General features: G+C 38.5%; 1 protein-coding gene across 9 annotated transcripts in view; it reads right to left on the bottom strand.

Annotated features, from left to right (window-relative positions):
• Positions 1-25,779, bottom strand: part of ABLIM2 (actin binding LIM protein family member 2) — a 127,262-nt gene that overhangs the window by 29,969 nt on the left and 71,514 nt on the right. For 2 of the 9 annotated variants that reach the window (XM_085059736.1, XM_085059737.1), the window contains exons 7-13: positions 20,027-20,114; positions 17,281-17,339; positions 14,269-14,346; positions 9,584-9,730; positions 7,637-7,669; positions 4,874-4,994; positions 3,075-3,173 (exon numbers count right to left, since the gene is read on the bottom strand). In XM_085059736.1, coding sequence (XP_084915862.1) covers positions 3,075-3,173; positions 4,874-4,994; positions 7,637-7,669; positions 9,584-9,730; positions 14,269-14,346; positions 17,281-17,339; positions 20,027-20,114 — 625 coding nt within the window. The remainder of the gene's footprint in view (positions 1-3,074; positions 3,174-4,873; positions 4,995-7,636; positions 7,670-9,583; positions 9,731-14,268; positions 14,347-17,280; positions 17,340-20,026; positions 20,115-25,779) is intronic. The other 7 variants (XM_085059739.1, XM_085059742.1, XM_085059740.1 and 4 more) reach the window with 5 other exon arrangements.

The raw sequence follows: 25,779 nt of genomic DNA, 5'->3' as shown, positions 1-25,779 counted from the left end.
GACTTTGCCAATAAATTATCTCTCAATGTTTGCCTAGTATAGACTGAAGAAGAACTTCAAATAAGTTCTCAGAGAAAAGAAAACTACCAGAGAGAGCAATTTTTCAAACTTCTGAGTTTGCCTTCTGCCACAAGCAGCAACAGGCTGTGATCTTCTCCACTGATCAGTGAAGAGCAAAAAACCAGAATCTTGAACTCTTCCCTGGATTTTGTTTAACTTGGAAAGAATCTGGGAAGGCTTACTTTGAACTCGAGTGTAAACCACAAAAGCTTCCTTGTGTCTGCTGGCTGCTGACAGGGCAGGCTGCACTTTTAACCCTGTGTGTGTAGAGCCAACTGACCAGGGCTCAGACCATGCTCCCTCTTAAAGGGACTGTCAGGAGAAGGATAATATTGCTTATATCTCCTTCTTAGTCAGCTTTTATCTATCAGGATGAGAAATTTGGTAAGAAGCTAGAGTAAGACCTGTCTAAGCTCAGGACTGAAGAAGAAACAGATGCCATTGGTTTAATGAGGGAGCTGTCCAAGCCTACTCACAAAAATGGCCCTTTAATATCTCTGTCCATGGTGCATTAAATTAGAAAAAGTTTTTTGAAGTTTGATGACTAACTCTTTTCAAGTTTTCACAGCCAAAAAAAGGGCTTTGGAAGCTGTGCTCCTGCACTAGAAAGACAAGGTAATTTCCCCCATGTTTTAAGCAAACATTTCTTCAGCAGGGCTCAGCACAGTCAGATTCCATCACCTCAAGAGGAGCTGCTCTACCAAGCATAGGTGCTTGGAATATCACACCTGAGACTTGCAAGGGCATGAACTGTGAAGCTTTCTTGAAGTGAGGTTGTCACAGGACTTATTTTGAACTCAAAAATCTTTTACAAGAGCACAACCAAATCATTTGCCTTCATGATAAATAGCAGCTTACACTTCCCATTACACTTCATGGGAGTTAGACTGCAGTACATTGCTGGAAGAACAGGAACTTAGTAATCATATTTGTCACTGGAAAAAATTATGAACCCTGTCATTCTCAGGAAGAGTATGATGCAACCTCAGTGAAATGAAAACAAAGATTTTGCTTGTTTTAATTTCCCTAGGGTAGTAATGTATCTGTCTACTGGAAGCTTAAAGAAATATCTTTTATGACATATGTGGAGAGCTGGTTTTACAAAAATTACTTATAATAAAGTGGCATATTATTTTTTGATTTACTAATATTTTTTTTTAAATAAGCATGATTTCACTTAAAACTAAAGTGGCAACATTAAGGTTGGTCTGGATATAAAGCAACTATTGCTACAATCCTTCTCTTCCCACACTAACCACTTTGAAGAGAAAAAAAGAACATCTGCACACCATGAAAAGGCTCTGCCAGATAAGGAAAAAAACACATTCTGGAACTCAGAATTCAGAGACCTTGAAGAAGATGAGGCAAATCTTCTGACTCATTTTGGGCAGAGACAATAACTCAGTGTAAACCAGTGAATAATCTATTCAACCTTGGCAGGACTCAGTATTACCTACTTAGGAAAATTATAAACAGGCTCACCTGCCTCACAAAAACACTCTGAGGCACTGTAAAGTACTGCCTGCAAAATATTTTAGCTCCTTGATAAAAAGTGCTACAGAATTGCAAAATATTATAATTTTGATCACATCACTAGTAATTATTTGGGCACAAGGAGTTGCCACTTGACGACTCCTTCATCCAAACAGCAGCACTTAATAATTGCTGCTGCTCTGGGAAACAGCAGGTAGCACTGAACAGAAGCTCATTTGCACAGGAGTGCTGCCAAGCAACTGCTGACAGGACTCTGAGGAAGAGAGGAATTGTGTGCTACAGCACACCAGTAAGTTTCTCTTACTCAGCATATCAGGTTGGATAATACCATCTGAAATTAGAGGACAAATAAAAAAAATTGTTCAAGCAGTGCCTCAGAGAATACCTGACATTGTGCCAGCCTGTCAAGAAAGGTGTGGGAGGGTGACTGCCTCTATTGTGGAAAGGAGATTTGCAGGTAGACTCTAAAATGGCAACAATCAGTTTAAGCCCATCAGCTTCTTCCTCCAAAATTTTCTCTCAAGGATCTTATTTTGAGGTCTCAAGCCTGATTCTCTTCCTGTTGATCCCAATGAAATTCAGCTGACTTTGGGCAGCATCAGGGCCCAGTGAGGATGCATTAGTAATTATTCCAAAGGCAGGGAGTACCTGCTATTCACTTGAATGTGCCAGTCTGGCTCCTGCAGTGGGCCACTCCCTTTTCTTTACTGGTTGCAGCCACGAGAACAATTTTACTTTATTAAATCAAACAGAATGAGAGTCAAGAAACAGGCACTGAAAGTGTTTGCCATTCATGTCTCCTCACAGTTCATACTGTTACTAGAGAAGACAGACCCAGAGGAAGACAAACGTAGTAGCTGAATGTCTTCTCTTTCTGACATTTAACCAAATAGCTAAAAAAAAGGCTTTTGCCCCAAAAGTTCTTGGCATTCCTTAGCACTGTTTCATGCCCACAACATGGAGGTCACTAGAAGTTAATATCCACTGCAAAAAGCTAATGGCAAGCAGAACAGATTCAGTTACTATGTTTTATAAGAGATGGCACAGATTAACTGAAAGTCAGTGCAGCTGCATTGATTTAAGCAGCTGTCATAATTGTTGGCAATGCTAGAAATAATATGAAGAATATCTAAATGTAGATTGGAAGGTTACAAAATTTATCATCCTATGTTGTATCAAATGTGTAAGCTCATTATACTATTTAGCATCACCAAAAAAGGGTAAAGGTATTTTAGAACAAACAGACTTTTAAATAATTCCCTTCCTCAGTTTCATTACAAAAGCTAATTCCTTCCCTCCACCCCACTCAAAGACATTTAACACTCACTGAAAAAAAGCAAAAATAAAACACCCCATACCCACTCAGTTTGTAAAACTTACACAGTACATCGAGGAAGCATTTGCACAAAATTAAGACAAATTTTATCCAAGTGGAAGCCATGCTTGCACAGACATAAAAGTGAAACACAGCTGGATAAATCTACAGTATCACAGCACGGTTTTGCATTCCTGGACCTTACCTTTGAAGAAAGGGATGTAATGATGTCTGAATGTAGATGTAAGGCTTGGGTGTTGGGGCAGGGAGATGCAGCTACTGGTACCAAGACTCTGAGTACCAGCTGGGGGCAACAGAGAGTAAGTGAAAATAAACTATTTAGTTCACTTACTGAAAGCCACAAATTACAATGCCATCCTTTTTTTTTTTTTTCAGGAACATTTTCCTCCTGATGCTTAGAAAACATACAGTTTCTATTTAAGACTTCATCTTTCTCTGGTTTTTGCTAAAAACATGACAGTGGCCATACTGTGGGGTCAGCCAAGGGACAGGGGCTTTCTGCAGACAGAAAGGGCATCACCCGAAATGCTGCAACTGCAATGCATCAGAAAATATTCCAAAAAAGGCACCACAAAAAGCATGGCTGCACTCAGGGGAAAACCTGCATATTCAAAAGCTGCAAAAGGGAATGATAAATGCTCATAATGGATCTAATGAAATGAAATGGGGAGAGCCTTGTCTCTGCAGAGAACTGTGCCGTGAGCAGGTCCAGTTCTCACTGTCAGCGGTGCACACTGCTGGGATTTAGTTCACAATGCACCAGGGCATGGCTAATGCAAGTATTTGAAGAAACATCCTGAAGTTATTTGAGCTCTGAATGTTAGAAATGATTAAGTACCTTGAAAAATATTCTTGAGTTGTCTTTGTTTGCTTTGCTGCAATAATGTCCTGATAACAGTTTGGAGGACTAGTGGCAATTGTGGCGATTATGAACATCATCTTCTACGTTTTAAATAATTAGAATTTATCTGGAATTCCTTTTGTCTTTCCTCCTTGCTTTAACAATGTGCTGCTAAAATTATGAATGACAGCTAGCAGACCTTCAGCAGAGATTAATCTCTGCCTAATAGATTTTTTTATATTCCATCTCGTTTCCACTTTGTCAAAGACTTCATATAATACAAACATTCAATTCCTGTAAAAAACTGTTTCTGTTACCTATAAAATCTTCATTTCCCCTGGAAAGATTAACAACTTGCAAATTTTCAAACTAGTTTAGAATTATAATGTATCCCCAATGAAATTAAAAGACAACAACAACAACAAAAATGCTCTGTGTTCTTCATCTGAATTCTGTAGTTGAGAAAAAATAGAATTAATTTTGAGCAATATCACTGATTATTTTCAAGGATAAAACTCTGTACAGATCCCAGGTACAGATGGGCTTTTGTAAGGCATTCCCATGCAAAGGTCAAAAGGAGATGATCCCTCCTGCTTGTGTGGCAAGAGCCCCAACACAGCTCTTACTACAGCCCAAAGCTGCAAAAAAACCTGTCAACCTCTCAACTAAAGCAATTTGGCCTTCAAAATCCAGCCATCAGAACTAGGCATTCCTCCAGCTCTTGCACTGTGGAGAGGAGACACAAACTATGATCCTGTGGTACAAGAACATACAGAAAGTCACTCCATCACCCTCTTGGCTTTGTGTGCATTCATTGCTCCTGTGCCACACCTTGAAAGAGCTGTGGATTGACTATGTATCTTCAGGCAGGATGAGACCAGGATTAAATCCCTTAAACTCTCCTGTCTTGTGTCCACCTAAAATCAATTTTTCTTAAATGCCTATTTTTGTTTTCTTGGATGCACGTTCCTGAAGCACTTGTTTCCTTTCTCCCCATGGGACTCTCTGTTCACAGTAGATAAATCACTGCAATGAGCTGCTATTCCACCTTAAACCCCTGTCTGCTGGAGTCAATTCTACTTACAACATAACACAAAGTAATGGAAAAATCTAGACAAAAAGCAAGGCTGCTTTTTGATTACCTGGTCTGCTGTAATGCTGAGGAGAATGGGAGGTGGGAGTGTACCGACCATAGCCCAGGGAGCCAGCAGAGCTAGGACTTGATGTCCTGTACTGCTTGAAAGATCTGTCATCCTGGTCACCCTTAGAGGAAGAGAGGAAATACATGTCATTAGGGAAGAGGAATAACTGCTGCAACAGGCAGAATATGCCATCTCACATGTTTCTGTGTTGTGTGGAGTCAATGCTGTGCTAAGACTCCATGCAACCCTAATGAAAGGAGGTGGCTTTCAGCACCTCCACCTGCAGTGTGACTGAAAGAGCTCTGCCAAGTACCAGAGAGTGGTTGTGTTGCCAGGAAAGTCAGCACAGACATCAATTTAAAATTACAATGTAATTTGGAAAGAACATAACGCTGTAAAAGTGTTGTTTCAGGACAGCGTAATTCCCTGAACAAATAAAAGAGAGTGGAAAATGAGCTCAGGTTAGCATGACAGCATTATGATCACTTTGTACCCATATGAATGGATGCACAATGGTTGCAAGACAACACAAAAATCAGCAGCTGTTGGTTTCACTACATCATGAAACTGACTGTGTATAAATTGCCCAGTGTATCATTCTGTAACATGGTCATTACCCTAAGAAATCAATATAAACACATGTGCAGCATTAGCATTAATACTGCAGCATCATGCACAGCAAATCATACAATCCAATTCCCTCTAAACCCTTGGCTTCAACCAGTTAAAACCATGTACAAGCATTCCAAGCCTCTGATTTTCTACAGCTGGTTAAACTGCAGCTGCAAAGTGCAAGTAGGGTCTTAACAGCAAAAGCACTACTGAGTGAAATGGATGTGGAAGTGACTTTGTGTAAACTAGCTATAAAAGCAAATTCAAATTTCCTTCTTTTTAAGACAAGTGAGAATTGGCTTGAGTTAACTTCAAATTAGAACAAATCAATGTAATTGACAGATGCTCCATTATAGAAAATCGTACTCCATAAAACACTGCCCCTCTCCTTTTCCAGTGCCCCTCTCCTTTTCCAGTAGGAAAGAGTGAAGATATACTATCCCATAGCAAGTGTCAGTCACTTATGAGTATGGGGACACCTTTGGGGATCTGTGTGATTCCCTGGATCACTCATCATTTAAACACATTGTAGATCTTGCTTAGTGACACCGTCATCTCCCAGATTCCTATCAGAACAACTTAATTATGTCAATCCGTTCATCTTTAGATGAATTTGGCTTCTCTGGGATTATCCTTGACTCTAGAGAGATGTACAAGAGTCTCACATCATCAGGTTTTCCTATGGTCAAGGTAAGCTCTGCCCCTACAATGTCACCCCAGACCCACCAGCTGGGTTTTCAGAAGTGGAAACTCAGCTTAGTCTACTGGTCAGCAGCATTACTGCTGTAATATCAAGTTCAGAAGTAATTATACAAAAAGCAAAGAACAAAAAATTGATGCCTTCCCAAGCACACAGTGTTCTGGAGGCACTGTGTCACCAACTCCTCCATGTCCAGCTTGAGACCTTTCCCTCCCAAAGTTCCTACACTGTGTAATACCCACTCTAACTTTTGTGAAGTGAATTACAGGCAGTATTGCAACGGCTTTCCAAAGTCCTGTGATGATATTTAAATGTCACATGAGTGTCAGCTAATGGTCTGTGATGTGTCCAATTGTATGATACAGTGGAACTTTCCTCTAGTAAAAATCCCTGCAACAAAACTGGTGACAAGTTTGCAGATGAAGATGCCTGAGCACTTGATCATAGACTCCTTAAAGAAAGACAGCAAGCACAGAGAAGCTGGATAACATGGGAATATACACAAATCATGGCAGTCCCAACCTCCACACCAGTATCACTTTTGGAACTTAATATTGGCAGTTGGTAACTATTATGTAATTTAAAGGAAATTATTATAATCTTCCAAACCACCAAGTTTTCATATTCTTTCAGACCTTACCTTTGTGTACCTTGTGTCTCTGTAAGGAACAGTTGATCTAGTTCATGTAATCAAATATTAAATAAAGCACACTTTTATTTTCATATTATAAATTAAATTACATCTCTACTGGTTCACTTCCCTGTTAACCACTTCTTAGAGTGACAGTTTGTGATTTATAGTCCTTAATTCCCCATGATTACCAAAATTTTGCATTACATAAAATTGGGATAATGAAGAAATTAGCCAGACCCATGATATCTAATTGAGTCATTATCTGTGAAAATACATTAAATGCTTTCACTACTTCCAAATTGACATTGCTTGAAACAATGACTAGCATAATTAATGCACATCAAAATAGACCTAGAAGTTCAGGTGTGTGCAAATGATTTAAAAGTATGTGTACACAAATAGTATAAGTAGTTTAACTATTTGTGGAATAAAAAAATGAGAAGAAATAAGAAGAGAAAGCTATGCTGAGCATTAATTCAAATCAGCTCACGGTCACAGCTTTAAATGTGAACATAAATCATATTTCCCAATATAATTTATTTAGTAGAGCTTGAAGAAGTGACCACCATACAACCTTTATTTTGGAAAGCAGAAACATGGATGACAGTGGAGACAGATGCATACAGATGATAATCCAGAAGCAAAGCACATGTTTAACACAAATATTTAACACCCTGAAAATAATAAATGATAAACCCCATGCACTGCAGAGGCAAGGGGTGAACCCCACATTTCAGACACTGCTGGTTATCAACATGACCAGGTTTATGCAACACAAAATGGGTCAGAATAGGAGAACAAAGGCATTGGGGATTACCTCAGTAGGTGTTGGAGAGAGCAACTGAGGTGACTGCAAACAGCAACACACAACAAATTAGTGATACAAATTCATGCATGATGTTACTCATGAGAAGAATTACTCTTAAAATATCACTATCTGTGTATAACACATGATACAGTTAGGAAAAACACCTGTCAATTAAGTTAAGGCATTTTTTCTTATTATCTGTTTTTAATTAAGTACATAAGGACTAATATAAAAATAATTTCATATTAGCCTTTTAGTGATTTCTCTACTACAAAATCCTGGGGTGTGGTGAGGCCATTCCTGTGCCACAAAAAAGGGCAGCAGGGAACTCCCATTTAAAGAACATCCTGAAACTACACACAAGCCCTAATTAAATCTGCATTGAAGCCCCTCCAAAATCAGGGCTAGAACTGACCTTTTTAAGGGAAAGAAAAACATCTGCACTATTTAATTTTCAATTAAACATCATATAATTTGACGATTTGCTGTTCATTTTCCTTTCCAAATCAAATGCTATGTTTGGTTAGTTGAGCAAATCTACTGAAAGTTTTTCAGCTGCAGGTAAGAAGCCAGGACGCTGAAATTTGGAAGACAGGATTTTTATTTTTTTTCCCCACCCTGGCAATATCAAGGATAATAAATATTTGGAGCACTGGGAAAATGTGCATGTTGGATTGCAAACACAGTCCATGTTTGGTGTGTGCAGAGGTTGGTCTGTGCACCTCTGCCAAGCCTGGATGTCACCAGGCACTTAAGGAGGGCCACAACCATCATCAACACCAATGAATTTTGACACAGAAAGGAAGTGCTTATGCCCCACAGGTTTGGGATTAGGCAGCAGCTTTCAATTTTGTGAAATCAGAAACCTAAATACCACTTAAACCCTTTACCAAATACCATTTTAATTCTTTATGGATATATTAAAATGGAGCTACTGTGGTTCTGCACTGTGCAGAGAGGGCTTGGAAGAAAAGTCTGCAAAGCCTAACATGCACTGCACTTCCCCTGACAGTAGCTCTGAGACCTTAGTGGTACTGATTAAGTGTAAAAGGTGTAAGTGATAGCACGACTAGGGCTATTGTAAGTATCATGGCTATTAATTATAGCATTTATTTCTGCCCATTCACTTACACCTGGAGAGAACAGAGCAGACTTCATGCCAGACTGTATATATCTTGCTCATACCTAGCAAATTGAAGAGGTTTGATTCGTAAAAATATCGCTAAAATTATAAAAGAAATCAGAAAGTCAAATGAAATGTAGGTATGCTCAGAGAACTTGCATGAAGAAAAGTTAACTTGCATGACAGGAGTTATATACAAGACCATTTCACAAAGCCCAGAATTAGTATTTGTAATTAGTATGTTAGTACTATGCTAAATTAGATTTCATTAGCACAAACTGTATCATATTAGCTCTGCATATGAAAAGGCTGAAGTGCATGCATGACATGAGGATGAAGTTTAGTATGGGACAGTTGAAAGAAATTCGTACACAGGAAAGTGATACCATTGTTGTGTTACTAAAATAACATGGTATACTTTGATTAAAAAAAAAATCATGAAAGACATTTGGCTTTGCTTCTCATTTTTGCATTATAATTAGCAATGGCTCCTGTTTCCTACCACATGCAGATCTATTCCCGTGGAAAAACATTTTAATTACATGTCATCTCTTTTAAAAAATGATCACAGAAAGCAATTTTCGTAAGTTCCACAAACTAAAAAATGAAATGAACATCTTGGTTTTGGTTGTTTTTTGGGTGTGGGGTTTTTTTTTTTTTGGAAGGCATTGTGAATGAATGGATGACATGACTCAATTAACTGAAGCTATGAAAGTTACATTTAAAAAAAAAAAAAAAACGTTATGCACATGTTTAATAGTTTCTGGCAACATGTTCAATGATGCACATAAAACCTGAAACTCATAATAAAAAGAATACCCATGTTTCAGTACCTCCCCGTAACTATGCCTGTCATCTGAAGAGTAACTGATATATGGAGAATAGGAGATCATATCTGGGCGGTCAATGTTATAGATGGCTTTATTTTTAGGAAGAGCAGCCAAGTCCCTGTAGTCAAGAATTTCATCTCCAAGCTTTGCCTGAGAAAAGGAGGAAAGAAAGCAGTGAGAATAAGAAAGAATATGAGCAGGATAGGTAAGTATAGGTAGAAAAGTCATAATCATAATAAAGCAATTTTTGTGTTTGGGAAAATTTAAATCTCTTGTATTTACTACACAATGCTAAATATTACTGATGTTTTCTTTTATGTATTTTTTTATGTATCTTTTATGTTGCTTTCTACCTTGTCACTGGCATTTGGCTAAAGGAGCAGCATGACATAATTCCAATTCCCTGGCTATACCACACTTACTCCTGCCTACACAAACAGATACAGGGGACAGATGCTGTAGTCTTTTTCAGGCAAAACAAACAATTTTGAAGTGGTTTTGGTGTGCAGGATTCCCCTACTGTAGGCAGTAGTGAACAAGCAAATATGTATTTCCAACATACACTCTCCAGATGCTGAAAAGCATTAGTCAGCTCTTTGATCTTTCCCACTCAGTTGTGTCCCACAGCTTCACCTCCTTTCCTGACTGTGTCTAAACAGCCCTTAATTATGGGTCACAAACCAGCAGATGATGGATTTGCACCATGGTGGAAGATCACAGATGCCACTGCAGTGAAGTTCAGATCCTCTCATGGGACTCACAACCAACAGAGGGAAAGGGCTGTTGCTGGTCCCCTTTCTCCTCGTACTTCATGTATTCCAAAAGCACAGCTTATTATCAAGCTGCCACATTTGCAGAGATTATCCTTATGATAATTGCACCAGAACTGTATCCAGCACATACTATCTTGTAGATATGATGACAAGTTGGCCACGTTGAGAGTGGAGAAATGGGCAGCATAATTGTCTCACTCCCACTTCAAGTTTTGCAGACTGATAAGTTCTTTGCTGGCAACAAAATAATGAGTGAATCTTGCTGTGCTCTGAAAATTGCAGTGTGATCAGCTATAAAACTGCAATAATGTTTTCCACATGCAAAAGTACAAAAATATCCAGGATTTATGTGTGCAGTAATTCTAATTTTTCTTAGTGTGAGCTAAGAAAAGTTCAATAGATTTTCCAGGGAAGTTTTCTAAAAGCTAGTCTGACAACTTTCAGTCATCCCCTTTTCTAAAACAATGCATGAATTTGTGCAAATGTAAATTACATGAAAAGAAGGAAGATTACTCTTAGCTAAGAAAGTAGAACAAAGCCACTAAAACCTCACATATTCCCATCCTCAAAACTAATGAAAAAATGTGTTTTAACAAAGCATGTGATTCCTCAGCAATCTACAGAATCTCACTTTCTCTGCACTGCTTTAGAAAGCTAAAGAGCAGTGAAATAGCCCCTTAATTAAAATAAGTCCCTCCCTGCTGAGAAGCCAATGGAGAACTCTGAAGCAGAGTCAGGTAATGCAAAAGCAAGGAATCTGTCTATCCTTTCTGTTTCATAAATACTTCAGGCAGCATTATACCTACAAGGAAGGCCACAAGGGCTGTGATTTCACTTAAGGTATCCAGGCTTTTGGACATTATTCTAGTGAATCCAAAGTAGTTCAGAACTGGGAATATTTAAATGTGAATTACAGTCATGTTGATCACTACCTCTCCATGTTGATATGCAACTTCCCATTAGATTTCAGAACTGCCAGAGGAGTAAAACTTACCTTATTATGTAATTCCTTTCAGTTAGATATAAAAATGTGGGCAAATTTGGATGAAGAAACACCTTAGGCATACAGCTGCTTTCTAAACACTCAATTCTCCAAACATTGAGTCTTTATTTTATTTTATTTAATTTTATTTATTTTTCTTTATTTTATTTGTTTCACCTACATTCAATTATGTGAACAGAATTCAAATCTGCTTGGGAATGCTCAAATTACAGCTGAGAGACTTTAAACCATTTCTTGAGTAATTTGGTATTTTGGATTCTGGTAAAACCATGCTGTAAGTATAGAGTATCTATTTCACTTGGAATATGTAATTTTACGATCATATAATTGTGAATATGATCTGTATAAAAACATAGTGTGATTTCTATTCCTTCTCTGAGAGCATATATAACACAGCTATGTGAACTAATGTAAGCCTTCCAGTTGGATATAATAGGCTGGAGCACCTAACTCCCTCTTAATAAAATTCAGCAAAATATAAAGCAGGAATTTAATTTAAATTTGATTTAAAGCCCCAGTTTAGAAATTAACTAATTTTTAAGTAGAGACTCTGAGGGGTTGTCAGCACTAGGGCAAATTTCAGTCTGGATATAATGAAGTCATCTCTAAAGATCATGAAAAGATGCCCATTACCTTCAAAAGGCACTGGCCTGAGCTCAGTGCAAGAAGACAACAAAGTCTGTTATCAGTAGATGAAGAAAAAGTAGCATGGCTTTAGTAAACCATCTGTATGAAGAACATTCAGGTTTAAGTCAAAACACACTTTCTTTACCTTTCCTTATCTGACACCTCACCATGACCCAGAACCATGCCTGCCCTGCAGTGGGGTGGTGTCCAGGGTGATGTCCAGCATTGCTCTGACTTGATGACTTTGGCAGTATGAGCACCATGAACTCACAGCTCCTAAAATGTCACTGTTTTCTCTAAACTCTGTTGTCCATGCAGTGCTTCACAGAGCTCACCAGCTGGCAAGGTACTGTTGTGCATTTTACACCAGCTTTGGAAGTCATGTAGATAGCAGAGGCTTTTTTTTTTTTTTTTTTTTTGCCTCTCTGGTTGTCTGGAGGTTTTTCCTGGGTTATTGTTTAGCTCAGTTTGGTCTCAAATTTGACTGCATATTTCTGTGTACACACTAGTATAAGCACCAAAGAGGAGATGGGAAGACATGGCCAGCAAGGGACAGTGCCATGTGTGGGTGGGACCTTCCTTCCAGTGGCAGCAAGAATTTAGGTTTGGCAAAACCAATCACAAAAGCACACAAGACAAATCTTGAGCATATCTGTAAGTCATAACCCCCCTGTAATAGAAAACACATGCAAAAAAAGATAGCTAAGGCACCATTTTGATAATGTAGAAGTCAGTAACATGTTTTTAATTCTTTTTACTCTCCTGTTTGTGAAAGCCAAAATAGAATTTAATCAGTCTCACAGGTTTGCCAATTAAGCAGTGAGAGATGGGACAGATAGAACAAGAACTTGCACTCCTCCAGGGAATCTTTTTTTTTTGACTGACTCATATTTGCTAGACAACTTTATTCTTTCACAGTCCCAGCTGTATATTACAGTGACAAACATTAGAGTTTTGTGCTGATTTAATGATAGCCTTTAAAAACTAATAAACAAACAAAAACAGAAAAGGAGAATGGAGGTTTGTCCTTGACTTTTAACAGCCGGTGAAGCATATTTAAAGCTGTAACCAAAAACATCAATAAAAACAGCACCATCCTGCTGTTAGATAAATGTCACTAAAACCATATAAATCTTAGCAGAACTCTCATGCTTAAAATCACAATGAGATGGTGCATGCCTGAAGAAATAGAGGTCATCTGGCCAAAGAAAGTGCTTACATAATAGTCTCCCAGCACAATGAACTGTCTCCACAATGACATTTCTTTACTGCTAACAGACCACTGGTATTCCCCAGCACTTGAGCTCAGGATCACAGAGAAGCATTTAGAGAAGGGGTACTTCTACTGTGAGTTCAGTCTCACTCAGACAAAGGGCACATTGTATTCAAAATAACTTATACTTGAAGGAAAAAATACTAGTTTGGATCCAAGGCACTCCTTTGCTTGTCTCAGTGTTGTAGATAAAAGCCCTTAATATTTGAATAATAATGTCTCTGGAAGTCAGTTCCACCTCCAGCAATTTTGTCACTGTATGGTCCTAACTAATGAGGATGACCTGCCTTCCTGAGGGATATTTGGCCAGGACAAAGAAAAGCTCTGGAACTGCTGAAGCCCTGCAAGAGATATTTGTATGGATCACACCACACTTGCATTTTTTACCTGTTGCTGGTAGCCTCAAGAATTTGGCCATGAACACTACCTACAGCAATTTTGATCTTGTATTGAAAAAAAAAACCCAAAAACCTCACAAGATTTTATCACACTTGTTATTTTAAATTCTCTCTATGAGCTTTGCAGAGCACTTCTTAAACCATAAACACATCAAAGGTTCTCTGAGGCAAGGGACTGGCATTTGGCAAGGCCAGAGTCCTGCAATCACATGCATGACTGTTTTCCTATGCAATTAGATGCATGCTCAGGAGCTCAATTTAGACAAGTTGTGTTCAAATCTAAGCTTGTAATCTACCTGTGGGCTGTACTGTTTACTTAAACTTTTCTTTCCAGAAAGCACTGTGGTATTCTGCATGCTTTGGTATAAGCCAGCTCTAGTTGTAGTGTAAGTGCTATAAATACTCCACAAAAAATAAGAGGAAAATGCCAGAATTCTGTTATAGCAAATGTCAGTATTCAAATATTTTAAACCTGAGAAAGTAATTCCATTTTAGAGGAATCACCAACTGCAGTGGTTTGGAGACACTATCTTTCCATATAATGTGCTAAATTGTAGGAGGAAGCACAAGGTTTTCCACATCCCACAGAGCAAGTTTCACTGTGAAATACTCACATAGATCACACGGCTTGGGGAACCTGATGTACTTGAAGCAGGTACAGAAATAATACTCTCAGAGGAAGTCCTAGTTTCCTGTGGCAGGAGAAGCAAAATAGGAAATAGAGGAGAGGCAAAGATAATGTAACTATTATTTCAAAAAGCACATACAAGACATTTAATGTAATTCAATCTCTACCACTTAAAATTGACATACTATAGAGAGCTCAAAACATACAGGCATGGAGTTAAAAAGAAAAGAACTCTTTCAGACAATCAATTAAACATTTTAAAAATTCATAAATTGTTTTACACACGACTTTCTTTTCCCTACTCTTCAGAACAAAATGGCTCAGAGCACTTCTGAGGTGCCAGAACAGCCTTTGGGCACTACCACAGACAGGTCAAGCTACAAGATGATGCAGTGGCAATATTTTTACACCAAGGTTATGCCACCAAACCATTCTACATTGTGTCTGAAACATGTCATGCTGCCATGCCATTCACTCACAGCAAACACAACACGGAAAGGGACCTGGGGGTGATCATTTAACACAGACAATCTACTTAAACTCCTCTTCTGCATAGCTAAAGCACTTTTCAGTTTTCCAGAACTTGTGTAAATTACATAAAAATGTCACCAATGCACTGATGGCATATACAAACCATATTTCTCTTTCATGATGTCCCTATAAGAGATCCAATGCAGAAGAGAAAAATAACTTCAGAAAACTGTACTATTCCAATGTTTGGAACCCTGTTAAAGCCAAATGACAGTTTTGGATTAAGCTCAGGATTCCCAGATAAAGCTTCAGAGTTTCTTTCTGTGTCCTGAGCATGGTCTTGGCCATCTGGCTCTAGGCAGCCATGTTTGAGCATGAGGGTTGGACAAGATGACCTCCAGAGGTTCCTTTCAAGCTCTGGGTCTCTCCAAGAGCAGACAAGAGGTGATTCCTTCTTTCCTGACAGCCCTTGGAAGAGCCCAGTCAGGACATTCCCTTGGCACCAAGGAGGTTACTGGAGTTCCCAGTGTGAGCCTTGCACACTTCCAGTAACCTCTTTGAACTGGGAACCAGTAAGGAGTGATGTCCTTCAATGGTCTGTACTGAGATCAGTACTGCAGAATATCTTCATCCATGACACAGTGGGATGGAGCACATCCTTGGCAAACCTACAGGTGACATCCAGCTGTGCTGGGGACAACATGCTGGGGAGAAGGGATGCCATCCAGAGGGATCCTGATAGGCTTGGGAAGTGGGGCCATGCAAACCTCAGGAAATTCCCCAAGGCCAAGTGCACAGTCCTGCACCTGGGTCAGGGCAATCTCCATACCACTGCCAAAACTGGGTGGTGAAGGGAAAAGGAGAAGGACTGGGAGGATACTGGTAGCTAGAGAATTGGATATGAGCCATTCCACGTCTCACACATGTTCTTTATTCTCTCCATGATCCATTACCCCTTTTAGCATCCTCACCCACGCCTGCTGCACATCATCTCCCAGCTTTTTCTATAAAACCTCCCATCTCTGTTGACTCTATTGCCTCTAAGTTCATTCTATGTACTACATGTTTTTCTTCTTCTTCCACCTACCTCTTTTCCCCATATGCCTTTTTATAAACCTTACTTTCTCTTGCTGCTTTGATTCCTCCTGTCTTTTCCAGCTTCCTCCCTTCTGCTTAAAATCTCACTCTCCCATCATCTTTCTTTATGCTGTCACTCTCTTTCACAACTTCTTCTTCCCCTCCACTCCATCTCCAAAGTTTTGGAGCATGCTGCCACTTTCTCCTTTTGCCTTTGTCACCTACTTTAATTACATGCTGTTCAGATATCTATATATAGGAAGATAACTTAAAAACAACAAACTGCAAGGTCGAACAGCAAATCTCTCAAGCAGTAGGTCCCATTTCAAACTTCAAAAATTATGTTGAAAAGTTCATTATTACTCTCCTTGAAATGGCATCCTTCCTTCTGCCTTTATTTTTTCAATAATGAGCATAAAGACCAGAAAAGTGGAAAAACTCAAGGAAAAACTGCTTGGCTCGGGAAGATTATTTGATATTCAGAGCTTGTCATAAAGAACACCAGAGCCATCACTTCCCAAACAAATGGGCACAAAAACTAGAGCCAAGATCCTTTAAGGTAAAGCCCAAACAAATTTCTCTTCAAACTGTAATTTAGTCAAAGTTGGGCTTTCTAACACACCAGATTTAACAATCTTTTTATGGCTGCTGCCTGCTGTTCTGACTTGTCCCATGTGCCTTCCTCCAAGCCTTGAACCAAAGCTAAGCTTTTTTGAACAAGGATACCAAGGGTACTACTTGGGGAATCAGAGATCAGAAGTGAAAAACCCTGTACTTGGCCTCTACATTAAATGAGATAGTTGTAACTCATTCCCACCACTTCAGAAGGATCATTAATTCTTCATGTGCTGGGGAGAGCTTATTTATCTGCTGATCTTGTAATTATTCATGTTGCCAGAACTCTCCCCTTTTCCCCTTGTATACAGACAGGTGCACAAATTATCCAACTTCAGGAGGTACTTAAAGCCAGAGATTAAATTAAACTGTGGCTGGCTTGCCAACCACAATTTTAGAAACAAATAATAAAAAAGAAACTCCAAGGAGATTTTTTTTTGTAAAAACAAATAAAGTGAAAGTCCTCTGATCTTTGAAGTTTAGAACCACATGAAAAGAGAAGAGGTCATGAACTGATCACATTGTAATCCGACAGAAGTTAATAATTAACCTTTTTCTTTCTTATTCATATTTTCACATTTTTCCTTATTCAGCTTATATATGTAACTCTTAGGTCAGCATTCTCCTGAAGCTATAGCTTTATTCACTGATTAAAAACAGAATATTTATACTAGATGATTACATTTGATTAGCCAACTAGATTCCCATAATTTAAAATTAAAAATTACAGTAGTGAAAGATTTCCAAACCCTTCACTCCATGCCTGCTGCAAAAAAAAAAGATAGAGAATAATATGTCAGTCGAATAGCACTGGGTAAAAACTCAGTCATTTTACCTTGTTTTTCTCTTCAGCCTTTGCAGCCTGTCTACAAACTGGATGCCAAATGGATGTTCCTGTAAAGTAAATTTAAAGTTCTGCTTAATTCAGTTCCATGGTAAGAGCCTTAAAAATTTCAAAATAAGAATCTTCCTAAGGGTTTTTATAAGACATAGCTTACTGACTATTTCCCGTGCTAGTGCAGGAGACTTTCAAAGTTCAAGCTGACAACCTCTCAATAGCAGTGATCTTGATCACAGACATTTAACAGACTTCAGAAAGCTACTTGTACTTCAGTATCAGAGATCAGCATCCAAATCTGAGTCCTAAGAAGTGTGATATGGGATCTCTGGAGCTCCTCAGTCTAACCTCCTGCCCAGGACAGGTCCTGTTTACAGCAGGCAGGGCTGTGACCAGCTGGGCTCTGCCCATTTCCAAGGATGGAGTTCCCACAGCATCTCTGGGCAACCTGTTTCACTCTCATGGTAGTTTTTTTCTTTAGACATAGTTAGAATTTTGTACACTGTTATAACACATATTGTTATAATAGTCTGGCTGGGGTCATACACAGCAGCACACTGTGGTGGGATGGAATTGCTGTACCATGTAACTCTAGCTGAAAATCCAGTCTGTCTTTTTGACTTATTCACTGTTCTGATCTTGCACTTCCTATATGTTTGTCTCCTGTAAGTCAAATACTAAGGAACTGCATCAATTCAGGGGAATATCCATCCTGGAGGAAGCAGGAGATACAGAATGAACCCATTCTGTATTGCATACACATATTGAAAAGAGAATTATGACGAGAGGTAAGTAAACAATGAGTGTGAGATAGAAACTTGAACAGTTTTGCACTAGTCACAAAGGAAAAAAGCATTTCAAAAAGTTGAATATGATGCTCAAAATAGTGTTCAGTGGAAGTGGTATGTGTGTAATGATATAAAATGAAATAATTATTTGTAAGTTTTAATAGAAAGAAGGAATCTTTATGTTTAGGCCAGTCTGAGATCAGACAAGCCACAAATGAAAGTTCCCCACAGTTAAATACTGTGAATGTACTGCAACGTCTGCCTGACTAAATGGGAAGTTAAGAACCTTTGCATAATAAATATTTAATGTTTATACTGGGTGGAGAGCACCAAGAAGAGTTATTGGAAATGCTTTGTTTTCACAGCAGTTTGATAGTTTTCTAACTAGTGGATTTTGGAAACAAGATAGAAACAGAAAGTCTATTTCCCAGAAGACAGATGGAGGTCATTAGAATTTATTTCACAAAAATAGCCCAGAGGAACCCAGACCCTTGCTGTAAAAGAGCACCTATAAGTACAGACCAGATAAATTATTTACTAAGTTACTTCTTTTTTTTTTGTTACTGAATTACACAGAAACATATTTTTAGCACCTTCAAATTTAGTGCTAAGTTATCTTCCAGTTACAGGTGGGTCTGAGTTTGCCCCATTTGTCCCATAAATTGCTGTCAATTATCCCAATGGATTTAAGAAGTATTTAGATAATTTTTTTTTTTAAACTGCTCCTGTCTATAGCCAAGCAACATTGGCTGGGAAATTTTTTCACACTGAAGAAGAAAAGTCCTTTCACCCAAAGGTTTTCTGTTGGATGATCAAAGAAAATTTCTGCTGAGGAACGTGCAACACCTAAAGGAACTTTCCAGCAGTTTTTTAAGAGGATGAAGAACAAGTTAGAAAACCCTTGTCTCTGACATTTTAAAATTATCTAACAGGTTAGGCAGTCCAAATAACTGATCATAGATCTTTCATGGCACTAAGACCAGCTTCTAATGGAAACTGCTCTTCATGTGAAGACAAAAAGGGTTTGATAGTAAGCTGGTATGAACACTCCATGCGTCAGAAAATACAGTGAGATGGATCCAAATTAATAGCATTAATAGCATGGATCCTGAGCATATCCTGCTATTATTTGAACTAATAATCAGAACAAAACTTAACAAATATCCACCCTTACAACAAATGGAACTTAAAAAGCAGATTGACTTGCAAATGAGTTTCAGAGGGTGTGAAATCTAGAAACAAATTTGTAGTCTGATACACTTTTTTAAAGCCTTGATTTCCCATGGGAATTTAGTACTGCTAAGATCCTTTTCAATTGGAAGAACCACAGCATTTTCTGCCTCCTGAGGGAGAATTCATGAACACAGACAAGTATCACTATGTCCTTTAATGAGCTAGCTCTTGTTGCAAACCAAAGTGACAATAAAATTGTCATTTTAAATAAAGTAGTAAATTATAATTAGATCTTACTGAGACCACTGCTGTGTTTTAAATAAAGTCTAACTTTTCCAGCTTAAGGAATTATCTCAAAGTATGCTTCTAGAGAACCATGCACAATTGCAAAGTTGTAAACACATGTGGGCAGACATATGATTTCAGGGTAATTCACCAGCCTTGCAGTTCCCATATCCTACTGACTTTCTCTTTTCCGTTTTCCTTTGAAAAGATATTGCCAGTCAAAGACATATGCAAAAGCCTTCATTTTCTCTGGTGTTTGCCCCTGTATTTTAACTGTGTAGGTAGTTTTCTTTTGTCAGGTTAGTAGAGTTAAAAGCTGCTACACATGAAGAATTTCAGCTCATATATGTGTTAAATGACATTTTTTCCCATTGCACACTTTATTGTGCAATTCCTTCTGTAACACTGAATTTCTCTTGTGCAAGCCTATGGTGTGGGCAAGCAGGTGTGGGCAATAGAGCCAAGTGTAACTTTTATTTTTTGTTTGTTTGATTTACCTTGAAGATACATTTCTTCTCCTTCTGCAAACATCTGATTGCACCTGACACATCGTGCACAGGTTGGGTGATAATGTTTTTCTCCTGCCTGTTTGGAAAGAAGGCACAGACAATTAAGCATACTGATCAATTTAGCAGGAGTTTCACTGTCTTGAATATGATTAATTTAATTAATTAATGACAATCAGTTCAACAATCTCCAACTACTACAATACCAACTTTTCATTCTAGACAATTCATGATTTAAAATGTAATTATGGTCTTGCCTACACACACCAAAAAAGTTAACATGCAATAGTTAAGTCCCTGAATTTACAGGATATAAACAAATTTGCGCAATGAAAACATTTTCCCTGCAAACCAAGTGCAGGGTAGCTCAGGACTTACCTGCACAAGGAATCTGGGAGGTCATAACTTTGAGCACTGATCTGCAACTCAACCATATGTTCATCATGCTTCAACTGAATATATAATCTTACTGCTCAGCAAGAACCATCCTGTGCAAGGAATGCTTGTAGCTCCTTTGAAAGTGTCTTGCAGGTAACTTGTACTAAAGAGGAATGTGTGTAGCCTGCCTGTAGCACTGTAAGTTCAGAGCTGGCAGTTTTGGGTGCTGTGCACTGCCTCCCTCACACAGACAGGCCAAGAGTTCTGTCATCTGCTCAGAGATTAACCCACACAGTTTGATACCACCATTTTCACTGACCAGAATGAGAACAGGACTGAGCCCACACTTTGCTCAGAACTGCTTAGTAGCTAACCAATTTTCACATAGATAAATTCTCAGTTCCCTGCCATGTTGGCTTGAGTCAGTGACAAAAACAGCACTCAGGGAGTTGTGCTCTGCTGAGTGAACAACACGGGCCAGACCCTCCAAACTGCACTCCCACCCCATCTTTCAGGTGGCACCCACAAAATTGAGTTCAGCATCCCAAAGATGGCTCTTGCACATTTTCCAGCAATCCTCATGCTTCAAAATCCCTACAGAACTGAAAGCCAAATCTTGGCATCTCCTTCCTCCTCTTTGATCCCCCACTCTTCCATGCTAGACAGAATTGCCCATGGTTTAAAGGTCAATGTCATTTCCAGTAGGAACAAAAGCCAGGAGACAAAATAACTCTACAGCTTAGAACTAAAGAAAAGTAGATTTAACAAGATTGAGCTAAGTCTGAGTTCAGTAGACAGGCAATAAAGAAGAGCAACACATCACAACAGAATTGCCATTTTGAAAATAGCTTTGCTGCAGTTCACTCTTTTTATGGTGTCATTTGTGCAGATTTCAGAGTGATTTTTGCACCTTTAGACATGGAACATGGTCACTACTATCTGTGATGACAGCTTTCAATAACCAATCCACAAAGTATCAGTACTGAGCTTAAACTTCAGGTTTAAAATTGCTTGCCTTAGTGCAGGTGTTTCACTACAGAAGGGTATTTAATTATCACCAGATAAGCTTATGTTTGGAATATCAAACTGAAAAGAAACATTTCCATTGGAAGGTTTGTACTGCACAAGCATTGCTAATGGAATGCATAGGCCTCAATAACTCAACTGATTTAGCACAGCTGATACAATTCCCAGGCTAACATTCTCTAAGGGAATTCAATACTTCTTTGCTAAAATAAACTGCCAGAACAAATTCTCAGGTAACCTGGATGCATCACAGAATAAAGTCTCTTTCCATCAATTTCACAGTACTACCAAATATATAATTTTAATTCACCTTGCATAGCCAGTAATACCAGCTAGGTATAGAATGGCACAGAAAGACCTTTTTCATAACTTTGACACAACTATAACAGAAAAATTAGGTGAGAAAAGTGTAGTGATCTTTTTGCTGATGATCTCACCAGGAGAATGCCAATGGATTTTGCACAATAATCTCTGAATCAAAATGGGAAAACCTCAAAAATTTTCATATAAGTATTGACAGTGGCTTTTGTTGCCCCTTTTTAATTTTGTCCCTCTTCTAATCAAAGCACAGAACACAAGCCACAGCAGACTCTTCATCACTTGAAAGTATTTAAAACAGACCACATCATATTTCTAAATGAGAGGTGTTAGCTGAATCTGAGGCTAGACAGCTGATGCAGGGATTAACTAATATTATTTATTGATATGTATATGCATTTACCCTGACTAAATATCATAAATTACATCCAAACCTAGGACCTGAATCTGAATCATAAGAGTCTCTTGGGTAAATTCCAAGGAGGCTTTCAGCAGTGTCCCTCTTTCTCCTGTCCCTTTAATTTCAGGGGCTTCATCTCCTAGATGAAAAATTGGTTCCAGCAGAATCCAGATTATAAACTTGGGGCAGAAACTATTTCATGGTTTTGGTTTAGTTGTAATAACAGCCTCATTATTTTTTCTCTTCTTGCTTGTATTGAATGAGGTAGTTCAATGCAGCAAACAATTTCCTAACCATATGGTTACTTCTTCTTTGCACAGTTTGAAAGCTTAGTTTGACAGATTGTTGTCTCAGTGTTTAATAAAATACTAACACGCACAGAGCACAGAAGAAGTGACATTCATCTCTGAGAGATCTCTTATGGTTCAAGTGGTAGATTGTAAAAAGTCTCCACAATATCCTCCATTTGCTTCAAGGCTGCACCAGGCCTTTCTGCCTGGGCATCCAGATGGGAAGATAGTATTATTGTGAAGATTTGAAGGCTGATTTTCAGCGGAGATTACCTCAAACCTGAATAGCAAAGTGTGTCCTTAGCAACACAGGACAGTACCAACAATTTAATTTCTCTTCAACTGACTATGCTGCAGCTTTCCACAATCACTGAGTCGCATTCTTAGTGTGTAATTTAAATTGGAGTCAAAACTCTCCCCAGCTCTCTGAGACAAAGTATTACAAGCTACTTCTTTCCCTTTAGGTGTAAGAGACCCCTTTGAATGTGAAGTCTCCTCTACAGAGAAGGAAGAGCCTTCTGGGCTCATCAACATGAGGAATGTTTTCCAGGGGAGCCAAGGACCTGCAGTCCTCACCCTGAGCATGGGGACCATCAATGTGGGGCTACCACTGCAATCAACACACAAACCCAGCATTCACTTATAACAGGACCAGGAAGCTCTGCAAAGTACATACAACCACCTTTTCTCATGTCTCATAACTTGAGGGCTTGAACTAGGGAAAAGAAGAATAAACCTGATGTGACAAATGCAAATTGCATCATTCAAAGCACAATTTGGAGACAGTAAAGGATGTTATTCGAAAGTCTTCACAGCAGAATGATCACCAGGCCTGGAAAACATGCAACACTAGCAAAACTAGAGTAATTCATACCAAAAGGAATAACCTTAACTGGTTAAGCTTGAGTTTTAAATTAGCTGTCATCACTCAGGCAAAATATATTACATTATTGCAGACAGCTCAGCGAAAAACTCTGCTCATTTTCTAGCTATGGCTGCAATAACTGAGGAAGTGGTAGAATATATAGAAGATGATATGCATAATAATTGTAACTCTATCACAATGACATTGCTTGTCTGGCCTCTCATGCTGTTTCTAGGAGTGTGATTGATATAATTTTTTACTGCAGTTGATGAGCAACAATTGCTTATGGATTGACACATGAGAGATTGAGCAGCCTGAAGCTCAGAGTGTGAGCTGAGTCCAGGAATGAAGACTCAAGATTTCTGATGTCTGACTCATCACAGAAGTCTAAGTACATTCTATCTCACTACATTACTCAATGAAGTAGTTAGTAAAGGGAAGATAGAAAGTACAGAAAATAATTTAATATGTTAGATGAACTTATAACTATCTGGTTCTTTCCTGATAATTAAAAGCTATCAGTAAACTTTTTCCCTGTAAAAGTAAAAAATAATAATAATGAAAAAATCTATTTTGTTATCAAAATGTGCAGTGGTAGTTGACATATTTTATTGCTGGGAGTAAAGAGTTTGTGCAAGTGACAAAAGGTTAGATTGCTGCAATGATTCAATCATACCAAAGCATATTTTCCTTTTAAAATGTATAATACAATATAGTTGCAGTAAGAGTGCCTCATTATCACTGCTATCTATTGAGGTAGATCAAATCCTGCCAACCTCATACTCTAAAATCTCCAAATCAAGTCGTAACTGTATCCTCTCCTGCACAAAAATAATGAAGAACAGCCTACAAAACCCTGAGCTAGTGTGCATGCCAAGGCATGGTGCAGCTGCCTGAGCCACAAACAAAGCCCTCAGAAGACTGGGATAAAGCATCCTTAGTTAAAAGCTTTTCACACGGAACAAATTTGTTGGAGAGTTGCGTCATCACCAGACAACCACCTGTCCAAGCAAAGGGAAACAGAATAAAGCACAAAACCACTGACAGTCAATAAGCCTTGCCATCAGGCAGCTTCTCAACCTGAAATGAAGGATTAAAGATCTTATAAAAGACATATGACTTGACTACTGTTGCTTCTTAAGTGGAGGGAAGTTACTATTTGTATGTGATGGGAAAGGGAAAAACACGTAGGCAATGTAGGGGTGGGTGAAAATGTAAAACTTTGATTAAACAATAAATTATTCTTTTTTCTATATTTTGTCTCCATTTACTGAGTAATTTCTACTCATGTGGACATTCCCATTTGTTCATTAGAGAGCACTGAGATTCCTTCAGGTAAATTTCATAGTACACGCAATAGAAATATAATTCAGTTTAAAGCCAGGAAGTGTGCAAGTGGCCACAGAATGATAGAATAACTCAGGCTGGGAAGGACTTCTAATCCAACATCCTGCTCAAAGCAGGGCTGATTCTCAATCCAGATCAGTCTGCTCAGGAATTTCTTCAGTTGAATACTGAAAACCCCCAAGGACGGAGACTGCACAACCTCTGAGAATATTGCTCCAATAGTTATTAGTTATTCTTAGTGAATTTTTCCCCTTTTTACACAGTCAGAACCTCCCTTCTTTAAATTTGTGACAGTTTCCTGCTCTCCCACCATGCACCTCAGTAAGGTGCTTGTCTCCACATCCTCCAGAGCCTTCTCATAGGTATGGGAACACTACTATAAGGTCCAGCTAAAGCCATCTTTTTCCTTTTCCCTTTCCTACTCAGCTCCCTGAGTATCTCAGGGATATTTGCTCCAGCCCCTCGACTATCATGGCAGTCCTCCACCAAACTCACTGCTAGCTCTTGCAGTCTCTGGAAGACTTCCTTAAAGATCTGCTGGCTCTGTTCTGCTCCCATCATCTATCATTTCATCTCTGCTTCATTATCTACCATTTTAAATTCAACACTGAGGAGCATGTACTTCCACTGGGAATATTTTTTTCAGAGTATATAAATCAAAAAAGGTGGAAAATCACCAAACTCATTTAGTGGCTATTTAATTTATCCTGTTTATACTTCTTCATTCATTCCCCAAATGACTGTTTTTACTGAGATATTAAGCCACTATGTGAATGAACAGAGCTTTTTCTTAGGTGCCAGAAATGTACAGGAAACTGATAATGAAGCACAGGTATAAAAAGGAACTCCAGATATTTATCTTCATGAAATCTAATAAAGTTTTTGGATGACATACAGCATTTTGTTGTTAAATAGCCCAGTCAGTCACTGCATTGATTAATGAAGGCAAATTCACAATTTCTGTAAGTAAATGCAGTTCCCTGACTTTGGCTGAGATAAGGTTTTAATTCCTTCTCCCAGAACTACATTAGATAATATTTAATAGCTTTCTGACCTAACAGCACAGAACTGGCTCAGAAAAATTTCATATCAAGTTATTTCACCAATTAAGCAAACCCAA

The sequence above is a fragment of the Lichenostomus cassidix genome, chromosome 4 (assembly GCF_008360975.1).
Source record: "Lichenostomus cassidix isolate B80296 chromosome 4, HeHo_3.0, whole genome shotgun sequence".
Lineage (NCBI taxonomy): Eukaryota > Metazoa > Chordata > Aves > Passeriformes > Meliphagidae > Lichenostomus > Lichenostomus cassidix.
Note: the sequence above shows the minus strand (reverse complement) of the source record. Positions and strands in the feature narration are given on the sequence as shown.